This window comes from Zootoca vivipara, chromosome 1 (genome assembly GCF_965207765.1).
Source record: "Zootoca vivipara chromosome 1, rZooViv2.hap1.1, whole genome shotgun sequence".
In the NCBI taxonomy this organism is placed as follows: Eukaryota; Metazoa; Chordata; class Lepidosauria; order Squamata; family Lacertidae; genus Zootoca; species Zootoca vivipara.
This window is the reverse complement of record NC_142582.1, coordinates 58239286-58261409: the sequence shown is the minus strand read 5'-3', so window position 1 is coordinate 58261409 and position 22124 is coordinate 58239286. Positions and strand designations below refer to the sequence as shown.

Sequence of the window (22124 nt, the reverse complement as noted above, 5' to 3'; positions counted from 1 at the left end):
TAAATGTTCAATTAAAAAAGAATTAACAAAGTGGAAAAAGGAAAGGGAAAGCACATAAATGGGATAGCATCTGTTCTTAGATTGCATATGTCATGCAATACATTAGTTTCAACAGGGGAGAAAGTTCTCCCCTTCACATCACCTTTCCATAAAACTTCAACAACTGTCTGAAATGTTTTTGAACTTGTTCATTCTATCTGTGGCCTCCCTGCCAAATTCATTTACGTCAACTTTGAAAAGTAATCATCTGCCAAGAAAGAAGGAAGTAATTCTGTCTTAAAAATATAAGACAGAACCCACTAACTTTAGTTTTCTTTGTAAATGGCCCCACAGTACAGTTAAGTGCATATCCCCAGATGCCATCAAATCTATTATTCAGAGAACAGCATTTCTTCTATCACCTGTGTGTTCATTTGTGCGTATGCATATATGTGCACATTCCCATCCTAAAAATAAATGACCACAATTTATGAAAATCAGCAATCCGGGTACTAAAAGTTAGCCACTGAACAAAGTATAATTTACAATTATATAAATAAAAACACCAAATTCTCAATTTTTTGTACCAATAACTCAAATTTAATAGTGGAATAGGGCACTGTGATGGCTCCATCGAAAAGGACAGGAAGCTATGCAGAGCAAAAAGATCCTGAGCACTAGAAGACTTACTAGACTCTGAAAAACCAACACTTTTTCAAGCTTATTTCATAGAATCGTAGAATCATTCTACAACCATGAGGACTAGAAACTTGGTTTTTACTACAAACTTATACATTGCCCAGCACTAGCTGTTGTAGTGGGATGCTGATTGTATGCTCAATGCATGATTCATACTGGACTCATCTTCTGTTTTCAGAAAGGACAGAAAAAGATATAAATGCATAAGGATATGCACAAGGAAATACACTCACTGCAGTAATAAATATGCTGAGTAAACTGGTTTGAAACTGTCTATACACTACCACACCCAAGAGTAAGTAGGATATGGACCTAAAATTTTGAAAGAGGAAAGGAAAAGTCAGGCACGCACAGTCTCAATTTCAAAATATTGTTTTCTTCCTGAAGGCTAACAGATTCTTCTCCCAGATATAAAAAATGCTAAGACTGTGTAACTGTGTTGGTGAGAAAATGATTTCCTGCTACTGTTCCATTAAAGAGTTCTAAGCACTAAAAAAGACATAATGAAAATTTGTTTCTAATCAATTGGTTGAACAGCAGTGCTATTTTTAAACTTAAAAAAGCAAAAGGAAGTTAACAGTATGGAAGCAGCTGCTTCAACCTGAGCAACAAGAGGTCAAATAATAGTTACATTAGACTTGTTATTAAAGCGTGCTGCAAACATAGTTAGTGTTTCCTTGGCAATGTTGTATATCTATATTTTAAAAAACAGGAAGCAACTGCTCCAACAATGCCCACTCAAAACTTTCAGGTCAAATGAAAGTCCCTATTAGGCAAAAAAGAATGCAACTGTCAAAGGTAAGTACTGCATTACAAAAATCTTGACACATGAAAACTTGAAGAGTTTGAGTTGGTGCTGAAACCAGATTAGTTATTTTCAGTGGGTTTTTTTCTAAAAAAAATGTTCAGGGGTACTCTCGTTTTCCTACTTATATTGAAATACTGCCCCTCAATGAGGCCAAACTTAGATTCACAAAACGTTTAGTAGTATGCATACCCATACATACCCCCAGGAAAAAGCACTGGTTATTTTATTTTATTTATTTATAATATTTCTTATCCACGCTTCACCATAACATCCCATGGCAGGCTACAATAATATATTATACAACTATAAACACAGATAAAACTGTTACCACTATAAAACAAGCAAGACCATTCTAAATGGAACAGAACAATATACATTCAACAGAACGAAATCCCTTAACTGTCAAAGGCCAGGGTAAAGAGATGTGTCTTCAGCGTAGGGCAAATGCTGTATAATGAAGAGGCTGTTCACACTCCTGTGGAAGGGAGTTCCACAGTTTAGGGACTGCCACAGAGAAAGCTCCCTCCTGAGCTGCCATTCCCTACACTTCTGAGGAAGGTGGAACTACCAAGAGAACCCCCAAGAAGCTCAGCAGGGATGGAAACAGGCCCCAAATATTTGAAGGGCTAAGTTGACTGAAGCCTCACCAGACATGGGTCTTGCTGGGTTGTTTCATTTCAGACTGCAGAAAGGGGATCAAACTAATTTTACTAGCTTTGTATGTAAAATGAGATGCTTTTTTTAAAAAAAAAGTGGGAGAGCATTAAACATCCCATCTCCCGTCCCTGCAACAGTGAGATCAGATTGGACATTTGCTAATCTGTTACAGCTTTCAGAGTATGTTGATCAGGGCAAGGACATCCTGATGGTTTTACACCCTACACTTTCCAAATAAAATGCTTTCACTCCAAAAGCAATTGCTGTTTTGATGAAGATGTCAACCCTCCTACGTCTTTGCTTCTATTACATCTCTTAGTGAAATTTCATTTGATAATCTGCTTCTCACTGACAGAGGCATGGCGTCTGAAGGGAAAAGTCTATGCAATGAAATCCCCAAATTTCTTTTAAAATCAAAGTTTCCCTTCCTTCAACTGCCACACAGAAAGAAAAGGAAATGGCCCACAAGCAGCCTTGCTGAAGCTCCTTTCCCACAGAAAGCCCTGTCTACCATTGCATGTCGCTGCCTGTTTTCCATCATCTAAAATGCAGCCTGTTGTCTAGCTATCCCCCTGCCAGCAGAAGTGAGCCATTTCCACTGCACCCCAGGCCTTTCCCAGCCCTTAATTAGTAACCGAGTAAATAATGCATGCTGCAACATAAAAACTGCATAGTCACAAGGGAATCCAGACTCATACCCTTTCCTACAGCACAATTATTTTACCAACACAAAACGTTATCCAAATATTAACAAAATATGAAAGTTTATCTCCTTTGCACAACACACAGGAAGCAGTGGTTTACATTGGCTCTTCTGTGGACAAGGAAAAGTGGATGAAGGGATGCTTCAGGTCAGTGGTAGTTCTCAGGAGCAGTCCATGGAGTTGTTGCTTTTAATGCTATCAGGTAGCAACAAGCAAGCCTCAAAGTGTGTGAGTGAGATGCTGGGCAAACTGCACTGATATTCAAGGTTGAAAATACCATGCTAGAGGAAGCCCACTAGCATGACAAATTGAGTGATTTATATGTGCCAAATGTATGACCCATATACTGAGGCAGCTCTCTGCCTCTCCTAATCATATTTGCGATGTTAGAATGTAGACTGTTTTAATCCTTTTGCTATTAAACAGAAATAAGGTTACTGTAAAATAGGACCTATTAATCCTTCTCTGTAGAATCTAACTAATACTCATGTTGGTCATATTTGTTTATGGAAGTGCCTGAGAGGTAGCTAGGAGTACCAAAAGCATCTTTCAGTAGTCCAATTTGACTGGAAGTCCATCAGATATGCCACAGTAATGCAATGTACAGTATATCAGCAAGCCTAATTTGATTATTTCCATTCCAGAGTTCTCATTCCAGATGCATTAAATTGGTATCTACTTACCAGTTTGTTGGGGGAAAGATATTCATTCAAAAGTAGTTCTTCATCATCATCTTTAATTGATGGACTGGGATTCAGGAGCCCTTGCCGACCCAAATCTGTGACCCGAACTGTAGCAGAACCTGGTCTTGAGACGCTGCCTAATTTCCAGTTGAGCTCCATCCCAGAATGTCCTAAACATTAACCACAGGAAGAGAAACTTCTTTGGTTTCAGCACTTACTTCATACATTCTTAAGCCATGCATCTAGATAGTGTGGTGTTAAAATTGCAATGACATTGAAAACAGGTATAAAATGTTCCACCTATACACCCTGAATTTCACATTTCATATTAAATATATGTAACTGTGATATCTGGGCAAACAAATTTTAAAAAAACCATTCTACCCCCACTGTTGGTTTTAAATTATATTCACCCACAAATGCTTAGTCATTCCAAGAACCAATAACAAACAAAGCTGCCAATTAATAACCATAAAAGACTATAAAACAACTATGAAAGAGTGATAGTCTACATTCAACCCAGAAATAAAAGTAGCACTAAAAACTTTACTTGTTTAGAGAAAAATGAAAGAAATTCAACTAGTTCATTTATTTAAAAAATAAAGGGTTTATACAGCCTCATCATGGGAACCCTGAAATTACATAACAATGTGAAAACATAAGAAGAGCTCTGCTGGATCAGATCCATCTAGTCCAGCATAATATTTTTGCCGTGTTCAAAGAGATGCCTATAGGAAGGTCACAAGCAGCAGCTGAGTACAATAGCAACTCTCTCCACTTTTGATTCCCAGCAACTGGTATACAGAGAAATAGTCTGTATACACAGTCCTCATGGCTAGTATTAATTGAGAGCCCCATCCTTCATGAATTTGTCTAATCCTCTTTAAAGTCATCCAAGTTCACTCTGTCTTGTAAGAACACATTCCAAAGTTTAACTATGCACTGTATAAACTGCATGCTCTGAATCTTCCAACATCAGTTTCGTTGGAAGACCCTGCATTCTAGTAAAATGATATCCACTTTTTGCAAACCACGCATAATCAGACACACCTTTATTGTGTCCTCCCTTGCTTGCAGCGTTCGAGATTCCCGTGGTTCTAGGCACATTTTGCGACAGGGAATTTCATTAGCGCAAACAGTTTCTGAGCTCAGTGCAGTACTGCGCCTAAGATTTCAGATTAAAACCACAGAGTGGAAGGACAGGAGGACCTTTTTCTGCCTCCCCACTTCCAACTACTCTCTGAAGCCTGGAGAATAGACCCTCTTAAGAATATTAGGGGAGTGGGCAGGGGAAGGACTAGACCATGTGGAAAACGAACATAATATTTTAGCTGCAGTTCATTCATTTTCAGCTTTGTATTTGTTATAATAAAACCACACCTAGACATTCTGTTGTTGCACCCATAATCTAGGTTTAAGGTGCCATTTAACTCCTAGCTTTCATATTTCAGTTTCTAACACTGCCACATACCAGGCTGACATTTTCATCAGAAACTCAAGTGCTCTTTCCTGGTCAATCACCAGTTACCACAAATTCAAACCCATAGGGTCATAAATTGAACTGCCCTGAGACCTCCTAGTATAGACCGGTACAGTATATAAATTTAATAAAAAATAAATATATAAATTATGAATGGGAGCAAGATCTTGCCATTCTACCTCCTGATGAGTGAAAAGGCATTGAATTTATTTAAATTGGGAGAAGTTGTAAAATAATCCTATATAAAGACACCAAATGCAATGGTGAGATTGCGTAAACCACCAGACGGTGTGTCTAAAGAGTTAAAAACACGATAAATAAAATGATTTATTTCACTGCTACCAAATATTACAGTTGCTGTGCAAAATGCCCTCTTATCTCTGAAACATGTATTAGAGCAACACTTACTTATGGTTTGACAAGAAGATCAATTTGTGGTTTAATATCTGAAGTTATGCTCCTGATTTTATACTTCCCAATATTGATCTGTTACTTGTAATTGCTTTACAACTGAATTAGCAAGCAGAACTTTTATGCCCAGCTCCATATGTGTAAAGCACAATAAAATTAACAGTGGAGCAATTAAAAGATAGCCCAAATTAGAATCTTTTTGTGTAGCAAAACTGCTGCACCAAAGGACCACACCCATGGTAGCTTTATAGAGAGGCCACTTCCCCCTTTTCAGTGCAACTAGATTGCAGGCAAGAAGAGAAACATTTCAAGTGCCTACCGGTAATGACCTGAGCTTCTTGGTGGCCAAAAAAGATCTTTCTGTCATAGACTGTAATACAACAGTAGAACTCTTGAAACATGTAACAAGAGTCAATGAGAGCAATTAGTGGAGTTACTGAATTCTAAAGTGGCAGAGAAGAGATATATACTGTTATTGAAAACTGCTAAACTGGTATAGTGCCACAGATTCATTGTTAAATCTGTATGAATCTATGGAAGTGGCTTGTGCAGGGGCAGGGCGGAGATAGTGGTGTCCTCCATCTACCGTGTTTCTCCCAAAATAAGACGGGCCTAAAAAATAAGACATGGCACGATTTTTTAACGGCAAAAAAATATAAGACATCCCCCCAAAATAAGACGTGTTGGGGTACAGGTACCCTACCGTGCTGGAGCAGGTCTGGATGGCGCTTCCGTAAGGAACAGGAAAAGGGATATGCCTTTCCTGTCAGGAAGCGGATGCGCAACGTGCGCCACATGGAGCGCAGACGGACCGGGAGCCGGGAGAAGCTGCAGCACGCGTCGCGCAGAGCCTCGACCCAGCAGGACCCTGCACGATCCGCAGCTCGCGCCGCGCCAAGCCCTGACCCAGCGGGACCGGCAAGGGCAGCAGCGCGCGCTTTTCTGAGCCCTGACCCAGCGGGAGCCGGCAAAGGCAGCAGCGCGCGCGCCCTGCCGAGCCCTGAACTGCCGAGCCCTGCCGACTGAACTGAGCGGCAGCCGGCAAAAGCAGTAGCGCGCGCGCCCTGCCAAGCCCCGACAGAGCGGGAGCCGGCAAAGCCAGCGGCGCGCGCGCCCTGCCGACCCCTGAACTGCGGACCCCTGAACTGCCGAGCCCTGCCGACTGAACTGAGCGGGAGCCGGCAAAAGCAGTAGCGCGCGCGCCCTGCCGAGCCCCGACAGAGTTTAATAAAAAAAAAAAAGACATCCCCTGAAAATAAGCCATGGTGTGTTTTTTTGCAAGAAAAATAAATATAAGACGTGTCTTATTTTAGGAGAAACACGGTAGTGGCAGCAGTATTGTGCTCATTGAAATGTGGCTGGGGTGAAGTGGTGGCAGCAAAGATGGAGGACTTCCAGGCTGGCAGCTGCAGTTTTGAATGAGTGTGTGCAACTGCTGCCCTGCAACCACCTTGGAGCACTCCTAATTTTGCCATCTCACCACCTTCCTGTCCCAATGAGTGCAGTGCGACTGGAAGCATGCCGCCACCCACTGTGAATATGCCATTCAATATTTTATTATATATTGGATTTTTCAATTTCAGCTATACAACAGTACTTCTAAACTGCTCTTAGTTCTGACCAGGGCCGTCTTAAGCACATCCGGCGCCGTGGTGCAAAGGTCCCTCTGGGGCCCCCTCCCTTTCCCAAAATTTAGCCTGGGGCCATAGCTGCCAAGTTTTCCCTTTTCTCGCAAGGAAGCCTATTCAGCATAAGGGAATTTCCCTTAAAAAAAGGGATAACTTGGCAGTTATGCCTGGGGCGGAGGGCGCCGTTGGGGCTACTTGACTACAGCTCGCTGCCGGCGCTCTCGCGGCTGCCCAGGTGAAACGTTCTTAAAGGGTTAATTTCTTTCCTTCGCAAACTGCATATAGTGCAGGGGAGAGGAGAGTTAATTGCAGGGCATCCAGTATGCAAGGTATCTCCCCACTCCCGCCGCCATAAAGAGGAAGCCTAGGGAAGGTAGAAGGGGAGGGACACACACTCTCTCAAAACTGTCTGCATTTGCAAAGTACTACAGCGAGACCCCACTTCAGAAACAGCAGCAGTAGGAAGTCCCTGCCTGCACCACCAAAGAAGCTTTACTAGAGAAAAAAGAATCACTCTGTAAAGTTGCTTTTCCAAGCCCAACAGAATCTATATATATCAAGGCACGGGGGGTGGGGGAGGGACGGCTTTCTCTGAGTCCCACCAATACATCTCTGCGTTCCCCAAATAATAAAGAGGTCGTGGCCGCAGCATGGGGCGGGGGAGTGTGTGAGCGGACAGAATAAATGGTGCACTGACCTCTCTCTCTCTCTTTCTCCCTCCGCAGTCCTACTTCATGCCCCGTAGCCGCCCTGTCCTTCGCAGAGATAGGGAGGGAGGAGGGGGGAAGTTACTCGCAGCGGCCAAGGGAGAGGAGGCGGCAGCGGAGCCATAGGGCTTAGTGGCTCGTTGCGCCCTGCTGGGGCGCCCCTGAGAGGCCGGCGCCCTGGCGCAACGAGCCACTAGCCCCTATGGGAAGGACGCCTCTGGTTCTGACATAGGATAGACAAAATAGTAGCATCATTTGTTGGAACGTCAAGTTGAGAAGTTGCCAACCTGTTTGGGCCACTAGGAATATTGGGGATTCTGATAAATTATGCCAAATGCCAGTCACATAATAGTTGCTATAATACAAAATGGCTGTCACATCTAAAAGAGCAGTAAAGAGACAGGACCACAATATTGTGAGGACACGCCCCACCCCTTGCCCACCATCAACTGGAAAAAAGACCCCTCCATCGGAGATCACCACACTCACACGTAAGTTCTTTGCACCTCTCCTTTGTTCAAATGGAGAAAGAGGGTGAGCACTGAGTTCTGGCATCCAATTAAATGTGTTCATGTTTAAGGGGGCAAGGTCAATGTAGGAGAGGCTAAGCCAGTGCAAACACAAGCTGAGCATCAAAAGCAAACAATTGCTCATGCAACGTAGATTTTTAGGGGATATTTACGGAGACCTTTTGCAGGTGCCATAGGAAATACTGGTGGGCACACAAGTGTCTGTAAGCTCAGAAGCGTTGATATAGAATATAGAACTGTTGAAGAGACCACAAGGGTCATCTAGTCGCTTTGTACATACTATATGGTACAACTTGCTTTTTATGTTTCTTCTTTGTTATTGTATTACAAAAATATGATTTAGTTGTTATAGAAATCTCAATATAAGGTATTCAAAAATAAGTAATTAAATGAGAACAGCAGTTAAAATAGCATCATAAAATTATACCAGCAACAGCAAGCTAAAAACATCAGCAGAGGCTCTAACAACAACAAAGCCAAATGGAATAAGATAAAAGCCTACTTAAGCTGGCAAAGAGCAGGTCTAATGAGTCTATTCCATAGGCACAACGGATTCGGCCACTTTCTTGTTCTCCGCCAGTTCTACTTCCATAGGCCAAGGGAAGACAAGGAGAGTCTGAGAACCTGAGCGCTTGTCTTGAGCTGGTTCATACAGGCAGAGGTGGTTGCTGAGATATGCTGTTCTCAGGCCACTTAGAGGCTTTGCAGGACAAAGCCAAAACCATGAATTGAGCCCAGAAACGAACTGAAAGCAAATGAAAGTGGAACAGGCTTGGCCTAATATGAGCCATCCTGCTGACTCCAGGCACAAATCTCACCACAATGTTCTCAGCCAATTGAAGTTTCCAATATTATCTTCAAGAGCAGCCCACATATAAGTGTGTTTTAGTGACTAACCTGGAAGTTCCAGTAACTGAAGTGTTGCACTTGTCATCCACTACAAGATTCTACAAATGAAGCATGTGAAGAACTAAAGGAGTGTAATGGATGTAGTACTGTCCAGCAGGCAGGTCAGTCTGCAAACACTCTTTCCATTTTCAGTACAAACATGTTTTCTCTCTCTCTAGTGTTAATCTCTGGAAAAAAACCAATTTATAATTGGATCAATTCAACTATCAATCCAATTACCACTACCACCACCCTTGCACCTCAGAGTATCATGGCAGCTGCCAAATTTGGACATTCAAGAAATTATTGTTCTAAATGCTCTTACGCCTGAAGCTTTTTTTTTTTAATGCATTGATTTCCAAAGTAATAGAACAATATATTTCAACTAGTTTTCCCCTTCCTCTTCCCTACCTGAAGAAGCTTGAAGCACATTTAAATACATAATTTGTCCACTTGATAATATAACACCCATTCTGATACATATTTCTATTAACAATCAAACTTATCCTTTCTACATTTCAGCTCCAAAGTATAACTTTGATGAAAATCTTTGTACAGTGTCTAAATTAATCAATAGACAATAGTAGTTGTTTAAGCCCTACTAAATAAAAAGTAAGAAAATCTATGCAAGCTATAGACTGTATATAGGGGTTGGCTCCTCAGGGAGCTGTGAATGCCATTTTAAGTGTAATTTAGCAAAAGTGCCCTGTAGATAACCTCTTCTGGGGGGGGGGGACCTTTAGACAGCTGAGATTTACTATGATGTCACAAGGAAATTGCTATTACACCAATCAGTTCCTAATGTTAAAAACTATTTTTGCCCACATTTATGTATCAGGCTGCATTCTATACAACTCTAATCCTGCAATGTCAGAACTGTTATTTGAATAAAATTCTAAAAGGTGAGGAAAAACAAAGGTTGAGAGGGCATTTACATTATGAATATCATAATGAACTGTTTCACAAGCTGGCCCATTACTGAATATATATTCGCTGATGGCAGGTGTCCTTCCTGGCTTACTCCCACGTCAAGGTGGGCAACCTGCAGGCCACATTTTATGCAGCCCCAATACTTCCTTAAACGGCCTCATTCTTCCATCGCATCAGAGGTCTTTCCTTTCCATCCTCCTTATTTTTCCTGACTTTTAAGTGCCCAACCTTCTATTATGTCATTTCAGAACACAAGATAGTTTTTTTTATAGATAATTGATGAGTTTTTTATTTTTAACCAAACATGGTTGTTTGGCTTCCAGAAAAGCAGTTTTCCCCACATCACTATCTAGTATCAAATTACTATGCTTCTGAATACACTCACACACACCAGAATCACAAAGTAATTTTTTCACTTGCTTTCCAGAACATTAGCTGTATTGGTCTGTTATACTAAATAAATAAAAAATTCTTTGCATATTTATTTAAGAATAATCCTATCAAACTCAGTGGGGCTTACTTCTGAGTAGACCTTAGGAATCTTTATTTTGAGGTAGCCACAGTGAAAATTGAAAGAGGGTGGTCTTTATTATAAATTAATGTCTGTCGTAAGTACCTGTTGTTCTGGCTGTGCCCACTCCCAGCAGATTAGCAGTCCAAAGGAATTTGCCCCTTGACATAAAAAAGGTTGCCCATCTCTGTTTTAGGAGCAGTCGCACTCCAGGGTGAGAGAGAACAGATAGTGGGAGAACGTGGATGGAGATAAAGACTAATTGAAACTCTCTCCTGAGGGTTCCCCTCCCTAGTTTAGGCTGTGTAATCCCATGTCCATTTACCTGGGAATAAGCCCCTTAATAGACACTTTTAATAAACATTCACAAAAGCAGGCTGTTAGGATTTTGTTTTTGGCAGGGTAGCTCAGTCAACTAGATCAGAAAATCCAAACCCAACTTTAAAAGTATTTTACATATTGCTTTAGTACATGAAAAGTACTTAACATACATTATTATGATGCTTGGCACCTAAATTGTATGGCTTTTGTTGCATTACCTTGGCCTTTGACATCTGATATGTTTGTTTTAGGACCCACCCCATCTGACTGCTAACGACTGTTAATGACTGCAATTGGTCTTGCAGGAATCAATCTCCCAGGACATTCTATACAAGATCTCAAAGTAGCTGTTTTATTACAGAAAAATTTCAGAAACAGACTGAAAAGATAAGTTGCTGAATTGCAACTCATTACCAAGCTTAAAACCATGGAGAGACCTGGTCTGAATAAGGACACTGGATTCTTATCTCATTATACATTATCAAGCTTTCTTTAGCACCTCAGCCCTTGCTTTTTCCTGCAAGACCAATTGCAGTCGTTAACAGTCATCAACAGGTTTACCACTCCTATCAGCCAAACACCCATTCCCACCACCCTTCTGAGTAATACCCCTCCCCACCCTCTGACTATACATAAGGGTCTGGTGACTTCTGTTTTAGTGTATCTGAAGTGTGCATGCACACGAAAGCTCATACCTATGACAAACTTAGTTGGTCTCTAAGGTGCTACTGGAAGCATTTTTGTACATTAGAATCTAAGGCCAAGTCAGTCTGCAAAACATGTATGTTTAAATGCCATTATGCATTTTGCCTGTTGTCTTTGTCCAGGAAAGTAAAATCTCTCACTGCCTCCATTTCTTCCCCTTCTATTTGCCAGGAGGTGATGGGACCAGTGGCCATGATCTTGGTTTTTTTGACGTTGAGCTTCAGACCATATTTTGCACTCTCCTCTTTCACCCTCAAAGAACCTTTTAATGAGGGTGAAAGAGGAGAGCGCAAAATATGGTCTGAAGCTCAACGTCAAAAAAAACCAAGATCATTCTGTGTACAAAGGGACAGACAGCTCTGAAGGCACATCAGAAACACACACCAAACATTATTAAGTTATTCAAAACATATTTAACTGTTGGCATCTAATACAATTTCCCAAGAGTAACTCTATGGGTTTTTGATCACCCAGGCTAACTGATGGCAAATCTGAAGTCAAAAAGGACTCTCTTTACAGAGTATGTTTGCTAGTGACCCCAAGGAAGGATGTTTGTGCTTGCCTTACTTTTACAGCATGGCTTGCTTGCTTGAGCCGCAGAATCATGGAATTGGAGAGTTGGAAGGGACTCCGAGGGTCAAGTCCAATGTTCTGCAATGCAGGAATCTCAACTAGATCATACATGACAAATTGTATCCAACTTAAACCTCCAAGGAAGGCGAGAGTCCATCCCCCCCCCTTGGGAGTCTATTCCACGGTCAAACAGACCTTGCTGTCAGAAAGTTCTTCCTGATGTAGCTACAGTATATGATCTCCAAGCATATATCAGCTCCATCACAAACAAGGAGTAAACAATAACTTGCTTATTTGGAAGCAAGCCTTACCATTTGCAACATCATTACTAAGAAGTATGCACACTTAAGATTCCACCTGAATCCACTTGGAATTAAACCAGTGCACTAGGACCCAAAGCAATGGATTCAAGTTACAAGAAATGACATTCCGACCTGGATAACTCAGTGGTGGAGCACGAGACTCTTAATCTCAGGGTTAGGGGTTCGAGTTCCACGTTGGGCAAAAAGATTTCTGTATTGCAGGGGGCTAGACTAGATGATCCTCGTGGCCCCTTCCAACTCTATGATTCGATCTAAACATGCAAGGCAAGCGATCAAAGGATTCTAGCCATGCAGTGTTATCCCTTGCATGTTTACTCAGAAGGAAACCCCGCTGTGTTCAATGCGGTTGCTCCCCAATAAGCATGCTAACGTAAACAGTAATAATAATAATAATAATAATAATAAGCAGCATGACTGCTCGGCCGCAATAAGGATGCTCGCCGCCGAATATGCAGAGTACATGTCCCTTATCAAGTCTTAGGGGCAAAGCTTCCGGGTAAGATTGAAACCAAGAATTGTTAAAAACAGTGCGAGGGGGGCGGGGGTGGCACCTTCATCTTGCCCCTTCCCGCCTCTCACCCACCTGGGTGGAGTCTCTCCCCTACCGGCTTCTTGTCTCCTCGGGCTGCAAAAAGGTGGCGCCCCTCCCCTTTCCCTTACTTCCAGAGTAAGAGGAGGAAAGAAAGAGAAGGGGCTGCTCCTGCCAAAAAAGCCCCAGCTAAGGAGAGAGCCTTGGGTTCCCTCCGTTCCCGGGCCCGCGCTGCCTCCTCGGGTACTTCCAGGGATTCGCGTGAGTAACAGGGCCTCAGGTTGCCCCAGCAACGGCTCGATTTGAATACGCGCATTACATAGTCATGAGCACGGCGGGGCCCGGAGCCAGTCACCGCCTTGGGGCCGGATTCGTGGCGAGAAGCGGCTGCAGCGGTGCTTTGCGCGTGAGGAGAGGAGCAGCTGCAGAGAAGGTTTGGGGGCTTCCGGCCGCCCCTAAGGTGTTGCGTAAAGGAGATTGGCTATGGGTAGGTAACGTCTGAAGCGTCACTGTTCCCTCGGAATAAATTTGCGCTGGTTCAACCGGGATAGTCCTGGTCCGGATAAGTGTGCAGTCGAGTTGCAAGTTTTAAATCCGAATTGCAGAATTGAGACGTTTTTAGGTGGGCAGTTTGGGTGCTGGGAAGAGGGAGCTGTACGTTTCTTCAAGGAAATGAATGGTCTAATATGAGAGTCTGTAAAATGCGGCAAGGGGAAAAACCCCACAGGCTTGTAGGAGTGCCTTTTTACTCAATAGCAGTTGCTATCCTGGTACACGTGTTCCAAATGTGTGGTCGTGCGTGTAAGGTTGTACTTACACTTCAGATCAAATGCACAAGCCTAAATTTACAGCCTGGAAGGTTGCACTATTATTTTCTCTCCACATACACCTACTGGGAAAGCCATTCTATGCAACATCCATTCCCCTAGCGTGCATTGAAGCAAGCTTGGGTATGTGTGGTTGTTTACGCTTACATAAATGGGACGCATACATAAATGGGTGCCTGCATGTACAAAAATGTAATACAGAAATTGACCGTGAAATCCCTATTCACAGCCTTACAGGAGAAGAAATCTCTCAGTAAAAATCACACTTTATGTTGGAACAACTCTTTTGGAGTGCTCACAAACACAAGCATTAAGATATGCTTTCTTTTTCCTGCTCTTTTTCTGTGTCCATGTTCATGTTGTTGTTGTTTAGTCGTTTAGTCGTGTCCGACTCTTCGTGACCCCATGGACCATAGCACGCCAGGCACTCCTGTCTTGCACTGCCTCCCGTAGTTTGGTCAAACTCATGTTCGTAGCTTCGAGAACACTGTCCAACCATCTTGTCCTCTGTCGTCCCCTTCTCCTAGTGCCCTCAATCTTTCCCAACATCAGGGTCTTTTCCAAGGATTCTTCTCTTCTCATGAGGTGGCCAAAGTATTGGAGCCTCAGCTTCACGATCTGTCCTTCCAGGGAGCACTCAGGGCTGTCCATGTTCATGCAGCCTATTAAAGAAACAGCATCTCAGAAGAGTCATTTAGACTCTGAATTATTGCCACTGTATAATACCTCAGGGAGGTGTTTTCTAAGGGAATGCAGAAACCTGTTAGATCTGTAGACAGTAAAGCTGTACGATGATAAAGCAAATTCCCTCTGGAGCTGCAATAGAGGACAAATTATGACTGAATAAGATAGGCATGGCCTGAGAAAGCTAAAAAGCCGATTCTGAATTTCTGAAAACAATAAGAGAGTGAAAGAAGATAGTGACTTGAAAATAAGAGTGTGTTTGTGTGTGTGTATATAGCATGATTAACCAACCCAGACCCTGCAACCATCATCTGAGGCCCTTCTTTGTGTGCCTCCTCCGTAAGAGGTCCATAGAATCATAGAGTTGGAAGAGACCACAAGGGCCATCCAGTCCAACCCCTTGCCAAGCAGGAAACACCATCAAAGCACTCCTGACCATAGCTGCCAAGTTCTCCCTTTTTTAAGGGAAATTCCCTTATGCTGAATAGGCTTCCTCACGAGAAAAGGGAAAACTTGGCAGCTATGCTCCTGACATATGCCTGTCAAGCCTCCGCTTAAACACCTCCAAAGAAGGAGACTCCACCACACTCCTTGGTAGCAAATTCCACTGCCGAACAGCTCTTACTGTCAGGAAGTTCTTCCTAATGTTTAGGTGGAATCTTCTTTCTTGTAGCTTGAATCCATTGCTCCGTGTCCGCTTCTCTGGAGCAGCAGAAAACAATCTTTCTCCCTCCTCTATATGACATCCTTTTATATATTTGAACATGGCTATCATATCACCCCTTAACCTTCTCTCCTCCAGGCTAAACATACCCAGCTCCCTAAGCCGTTCCTCATAAGGCATCGTTTCCAGGCCTTTGACCATTTTGGTTGCCCTCTTCTGGACACGTTCCAGCTTGTCTGTATCCTTCTTGAACCGTGGTGCCCAGAAATGGACACAGTACTCCAGGTGAGGTCTGACCAGAGCAGAATACAGTGGTACTATTACTTCCCTTGATGCTATACTCCTATTGATGCAGCCCAGCATTGCATTGGCTTTTTTAGCTGCTGTTGACTCATGTCAAGTTTGTGGTCTACCAAGACTCCTAGATCCTTTTCACATGTACTGCTTTTCACATGTACTGCTCTCAAGCCAGGTGTCTCCCATCCTGTATTTGTGCCTTTTATTTTTTGCCCAAGGTAGTACTTTACATTTCTCCTTGTTAAAATCTCCTTGTTGCTGTCCAGAGAACAGCAGCACAAGCATCTCAGAAGATGCTCCCCACTGTCCCCATGTATGCTCGCCTGGCACCTTTATTACATATCTCTAGATAGCCTGAAACACACAGCATTGCTGAGGGTGAATGGTTAAATTCTCTGTCATGTATTCTGTGGAATGAGTGCAATATTAGGTTAATAGATGCAGAGTGGGACTTGCATAACACCATTGTAAAATCCTCCCTAATATAACATAGATACCAAGTCTGAAATTCATATACTGTATTCGTCTTACTTTATGGGAATCCAGCAGCCTCAGTCTCCTCCTATAATATATCATTTAGCAGGATACAGAGCAAGTGTAATGCATTTAATTCTCTTTGTGATCATATAAGCTACTCCACAAATCCCTCTGCCAGTAAGCTGTGATGATTAAAAAGCTTACTGTGGGGAAACTATAGCTAATACTTTCTTTTCTTAAATAAAAAAGTGTTACTAATGAGTGCTGGGAAATTACTCAGTGTTAGTGCCTCAGCATCAGATGAACATCTTACTCATATGTTTTATAAGGGGCAGCAATCCAATCATTACCTAAATTGACAAAGTTCCTTTTCATGTCAAGGAGTTTTGCTGATCAGGAGAAATTCAAAAAACATGGTTTAGAGTGTAACATGGTTTAGAGTGTAATGGCTGCTGTGATACATTACCTATTGCTGATCTCTTCCTTACTCACAGAAAAAAGCCTCTGTCATCATGGTCTGGATGGGAGATAGGACAGGGGTGGGGAACCTCAAGCCTGATGGCTGAATGTGGCCCTTTGGGCCTCTCTCTGGCCCCCAACTCTTTTTCCTCAGGTCACATACTCCACTGCCCTGCTTTACATTCAGACATGAAGTTCATTGCGTGACCTTAGGCCTGTTGCTGTCTCTCAGCCTGTTGTTTAGTCATTTAGTCGTGTCCGACTCTTCGTGACCCCATGGACCATAGCACGCCAGGCACTCCTGTCTTGCACTGCCTCCCGCAGTTTGGTCAAACTCATGTTCGTAGCTTCGAGAACACTGTCCAACCATCTCGTCCTCCGTCATCCCCTTCTCCTAGTGCCCACAATCTTTCCCAACATCAGGGTCTTTTCCAGGGAGTCTTCTCTTCTCATGAGGTGGCCAAAGTATTGGAGCCTCAGCTTCACGATCTGTCCTTCCAGTGAGCACTCAGGGCTGATTTCCTGCAGAATGGATAGGTTTGATCTTCTTGCAGTCCATGGGACTCTCAAGTGTCTCCTCCAGCACCATAATTCAAAAGCATCAATTCTTCAGCGATCAGCCTTCTTTATGGTCCAGCTCTCACTTCCATACATCACTACTGAGAAAAACATAGCTTTAACTATATGGACCTTTGTAGGCAAAGTGATGTCTCTGCTTTTTAAGATGCTGTCTAGGTTTGTCATTGCTTTTCTCCCAAGAAGCAGGCGTCTTTTAATTTCGTGACTGCTGTCACCATCTGCAGTGATCAAGGAGCCCAAGAAGGTAAAATCTCTCACTGCCTCAATTTCTTCCCCTTCTATTTGCCAGGAGGTGATGGGACCAGTGGCCATGATCTTGGTTTTTTTGATGTTGAGCTTCAAAGTGCTCTCTCAGCCTAACCTACCTCAAAGTGTTGTTGTGGGGCTTGCATGAGAAGAGGGAGAACCGTGTATGCTACTTTGAGCTCCTTGGAGAAAATGGTGGGATATAAATGCAATAAATAAATACCGGTAAATAAGGGCGTTTTTTGTGCTACAGTGCAACAAAAGTGGGAGATCTCCCCCAGACAAAGGGAAGGGGGTTTGTTGGGGGGAAGGGGGATTTGGCAAGAGAAGTGAACATAGACAGGGATGGAGAGCATAATCAGCGGAGTTGAAGGCCATTAAATGCAAGAGATGCAGAGGAACTGTTACTTTTCTATGCAGAACTCGCATATATACAGGATAAGCATTGTAACAGCATTTGTGATTGGTGGGAAACATTTTAGAGGGTTCAGATGTGTTGCATAATGTGAAGTAGGCTTATAGTTAACTTGTTCCTGCCTACAAACAGTGTTTGCCCAGGACTGTGTATAGCTTTCAACACAGATCCAAGTTACACAGTTCTACATTGCACCCTGCACCCAGCCTGCACTGCAATGAGTTGCTGTTGTTTCATCACAGTGAGTGGATTCTGCATTCACAAATAGAACATCACACAGGATTTTCCCATGCCACATCACACCTGCTCATGAATAAAATATTTTCCTAACTTCTGATTAAGCCTAAATTCTTTCCAGAAGTTGGGGAAATTATTAATTGCTGGCTGCAGAGACGTGTGCTAAGAGCTCTACACTTTACCCATCCTTGTCTCATGTTGGTAGCTAGCCTTTTAGCTTGACCCCTATCTCAGGTGCATCCTGGCAAGGGCCCTTATTGATACAAACCTGGCTTGCTAGAGGATGCAAGGCTCCAGTCTCAGCTTTACTCACCATAGCAACCTATACCTTATGATCAACATTATTCTGTTTCATGAGCTGGGTTGCCATGGCAAAGTCCTTGTATCATATTGCAAGGTGATTATAAAAGGAAGCACTTTGCTTTTCCTATAATACATATATGACAAAATGATCCATTTTGATAGCTGCAGATCAGATCAGATTTTGAGCTGCTTTGAAGCAATCTGTAAAGAGTTCCTAAAAGTTTTCTCGGTAAAGTAGCCACAGGTAACATATCACACACCAAGTGGATATCTGAAAAGAAAAGGCTGGAGAGGCTGAGAGCATTTTCACACATAACAAGGAGCATTAATTCAGCTTCTTCACTCTGTCCATTATGACACTTGTAGACGTGGCTCAGTGGGGAGGTAACATGTGCACACACAGCTAAATTAATGGGGGATGTGCTTTTTACTTCACTGGTGAAAATAGTATTAAGTGTTAGGGATCTGTCCCATGAAGAACCCACAGAGGGGCTGCTGGGGAATCTGATAGAGTCATGGTGATGCTAGGACCCAATCAGAAAATCAAATTAGAATCTGTCATAGACCCTGTACTTGCTCAAAGCAGGGCCACTTGAACAAGTCAGATGAGGAACAGGAAACCTGAGCAAATCAACAAACATTTTCACAATGGTTGCGGTTGTTACTCCTGTTGTGTGGTATTCACAGTTCTGTAGGGAAGCATGTCGATCTGTGGTTGAAATACTCCCTGGAAGGAGTTTGTGTTCATCATGAAGTTGTTTTTATACCAGGGTAATGGCCTTGAAATAACAATCTATTGAGCTTTGATTATTTATTTATTATTACATTTATATTTATGTTCCATCTGCCTTTGCTCCAAGGAGCTCAAGGTGACGTTCATGGTTCTCTTCCTCCCCATTTTGTCCCCACAACAGCCCTGTGAGGTAGGTTAGACTGAGAGATAGGTGACTGATCCGACATCACTCAATGACTGGCTGAATTTTGAAAATGATCCTTCATTAGGTTTATCAACCTGAAAGTCTTAAATTTGGTTTTAGAAAAACAGGTGAAATTCTGACTGGAATGGTTTATATAAAGTATATAAATGGCTGGTAATTAGTACTAAAAGTAAGTCTTGCTCCAATGATTTGTCTTCTAATGAAAGTTCAGATCTACTGGTCTGTCCTAGCAACCTTGTGTGTGGTGTGTGTGCTTATAACCCTTAAAATGAGTTGACTCCTACTATCAGTGTGTGTTACATAACCAGACAATGTGAGATGTACTTATTTATTTGAATCCTTTTTGCAGTTAACGCCAATAGATCAACCAAGAGCCAGACTTGGGACATTTCTCCTTCCTCTAGAATATGTTGGTATTCCTCTGTCCTATTCATCATCTTCTTCTTTGTCAAACATGACTAGCTAAAATAGCTATGCGTTGATGTCATTTTCCAATTGCCCTGGAGAAGTTGTGTATAGCAACCTAAATGCTCACAAGAAATGGCTAGGACAAGGCTGGACTGGAATAAGAGCAGAGTGGTATGACATACATGCATATGCTTGTGAAGAAACACCACCCTTGGCATTGCTCAGCAGAAATTTACAGCAGCATCTCTCTAAGAAAGCTCTTTGGGAAGCTGTTGTGCCATTGTGACTGATTTCTAAGATCGCAAGTTCCTAATTCAGCTCTTGCCTTGGCCATGAACTCATAATGTAGCCTGCGTTGAACCCTGTTCTCTCAGCATTCTCCAAGTGAGTTCCAAAATACTCCCTTAAAATGTTTCTTTCAACAACAACAAAAATCCCTCTTTTGCCAGCATAGGAAAAAACCACACTTTTGCTAAGTTAAAAATTGGTTTACTTACAAACTCTCCAAATTCATATGCTTCAGAAAAGTTGCATATGCAGTAAAACTTAGCTTAATTACAAAGTGGTGAAAGTTCCATTCAGTGGATTTCTAACTGGCTTACTGACCGAACCCAAAGGGTGCTCATCAATGGCTCCGCCTCATCCTGGAGAGTAGTGACTAGTGGGGTGCCACAGGGTTCTGTCTTGGGCCCAGTCTTATTCAACATCTTTATCAATGACTTGGATGATGGGCTTGAGGGCATCCTGAGCAAGTTTGCAGACGACACCAAATTGGGAGCGGTGGCTAATACCCCAGAGGACAGGATCACACTTCAAAATGACCTTAACGGATTAGACAACTGGGCCAAAGCAAACAAGATGAATTTTAACAAGGAGAAATGTAAGGTACTACACTTGGGCAAAAAAATTGAAAGGCACACATACAGGATGGGTGACACCTGGCTTGAGAGCAGTACATGTGAAAAGGATCTAGGAGTCTTGGTAGACCACAGACTTGACATGAGTCAGCAGTGTGATGCAGCAGCTAAAAAAGCCAATGCAATTCTGGGCTGCATCAATAGGAGTATAGCATCTAGATCTAGGGAAGTAATAGTACCACTGTATTCTGCTCTGGTCAGACCTCACCTGGAGTACTGTGTCCAGTTCTGGGCACCACAGTTCAAGAAGGATACTGACAAGCTGGAACGTGTCCAGAGGAGGGCAACCAAAATGCTCAAAGGCCTGGAAACGATGCCTTATGAGGAACGGCTTAGGGAGCTGGGTATGTTTAGCTTGGAGAAGAGAAGGTTAAGGGGTGATATGATAGCCATGTTCAAATATATGAAAGGATGTCATATGGAGGAGGGAGAAAGATTGTTTTCTGCTGCTCCAGAGAAGCGGACACGGAGCAATGGATTCAAACTTCAAGAAAGAAGATTCCACCTAAACATTAGGAAGAACTTCCTGACAGTAAGAGCTGTTCAGCAGTGGAATTTGCTACCAAGGAGTGTGGTGGAGTCTCCTTCTTTGGAGGTCTTTAAGCAGAGGCTTGACAGGCATATGTCAAGAATGCTTTGATGGTGTTTCCTGCTTGGCAGGGGGTTGGACTGGATGGCCCTTGTGGTCTCTTCCAACTCTATGATTCTATGATTCCTAAAGCATTGGTATAGGAACTGAAAGGTGGCTTGTGAGAGCCCTGTGACTGAGCTCAACCAGCTCAAACCTTTTTACATGCTAGGTAAGCTTCTCAGATGGGAGAAAAAGCCTTGATTACCTAGCTCCTCCCAAATTGTGGGGAAATGGTCATAGCTAAGCCTGGCAGCACAGCTTACTCTATGGTATTAACCCCTTCATGCATTAATTAGACTTAAGCATGTTGGTTATATGAGGCTAGTTATCTCACAGGCATGACCCACGCTTTCTTAACCACAATCCTGCCATCTACAATATGGGTATAATAGTGATAGATTTTATCTGTATTGAAATTAGTATTGTAAGTTTTAAAATGTTTACAAATTCATTTGGGAATAATCATTTGGGTATGGAAAGACATTGAATGGGAAAAACATGGACTATTGTCTTTACTGTTTCCGCTTTTGGGGAGGCGGGGGAGGTTACATTCTATTCCCCAATCACAGCGACACTAAAATCCTGGATTCCAGGACTGGTTTTTTTATGGGGCAGCAATTACTTCTGCACCTAGAAAGATCATCATAAAAAGCTTTAAAACAAATAAAGTTTGTTTGGTCTGCAGGTATTTCACTATATCCTCCGTCTTGTTTAATTGACTAGATCTGCTTTCTTAAATGTCAATCACTGCTCTGACTTAATTGGTTAAAAGACTGAAAGCAGTAAGCAGACTGGTGTATCCCAAGACTAATGAGAGTAGTGCATGCGCATTTTGCCTCATATGTTGGGTTCCTCAAGTGCTAGAGACCTCCCTTTTTCTTTTTTTACGTGAAAGCTGGGAATCTAGGGATTATGGTTTATCTAAGCATGTGTGTGGACACTGACCTCCACCCGCAGATGCCCATGTGAAATGCTT

General features: G+C 42.6%; 2 protein-coding genes across 5 annotated transcripts in view; one reads left to right on the top strand and one right to left on the bottom strand.

Annotated features, from left to right (window-relative positions):
- Nucleotides 1-13329, bottom strand: part of LRRC56 (leucine rich repeat containing 56) — a 40215-nt gene extending 26886 nt beyond the window's left edge. For 3 of the 4 annotated variants that reach the window (XR_015948887.1, XM_088665744.1, XM_088665734.1), the window contains exons 1-3: nt 13121-13259; nt 9184-9362; nt 3531-3700 (exon numbers count right to left, since the gene is read on the bottom strand). Coding sequence is in view for 3 of the 4 variants with exons in the window: in XM_088665744.1 (XP_088521870.1) it covers nt 3531-3700; nt 9184-9220 (207 nt within the window). In the remaining variant the exon portion in view is untranslated. Of the gene's footprint in view, nt 1-3530; nt 3701-9183; nt 9363-13120 lie in introns of all 4 variants that reach the window. The other variant, XM_088665740.1, reaches the window with a different exon arrangement.
- Nucleotides 13330-13430: 101 nt separating this feature from the next.
- HRAS (HRas proto-oncogene, GTPase) overlaps nt 13431-22124 on the top strand; it is a 62944-nt gene continuing 54250 nt past the window's right edge. Inside the window, exon 1 of the mRNA XM_088665767.1 lies at nt 13431-13553. The gene's annotated coding sequence lies outside the window, so the exon portion shown is untranslated. The remainder of the gene's footprint in view (nt 13554-22124) is intronic.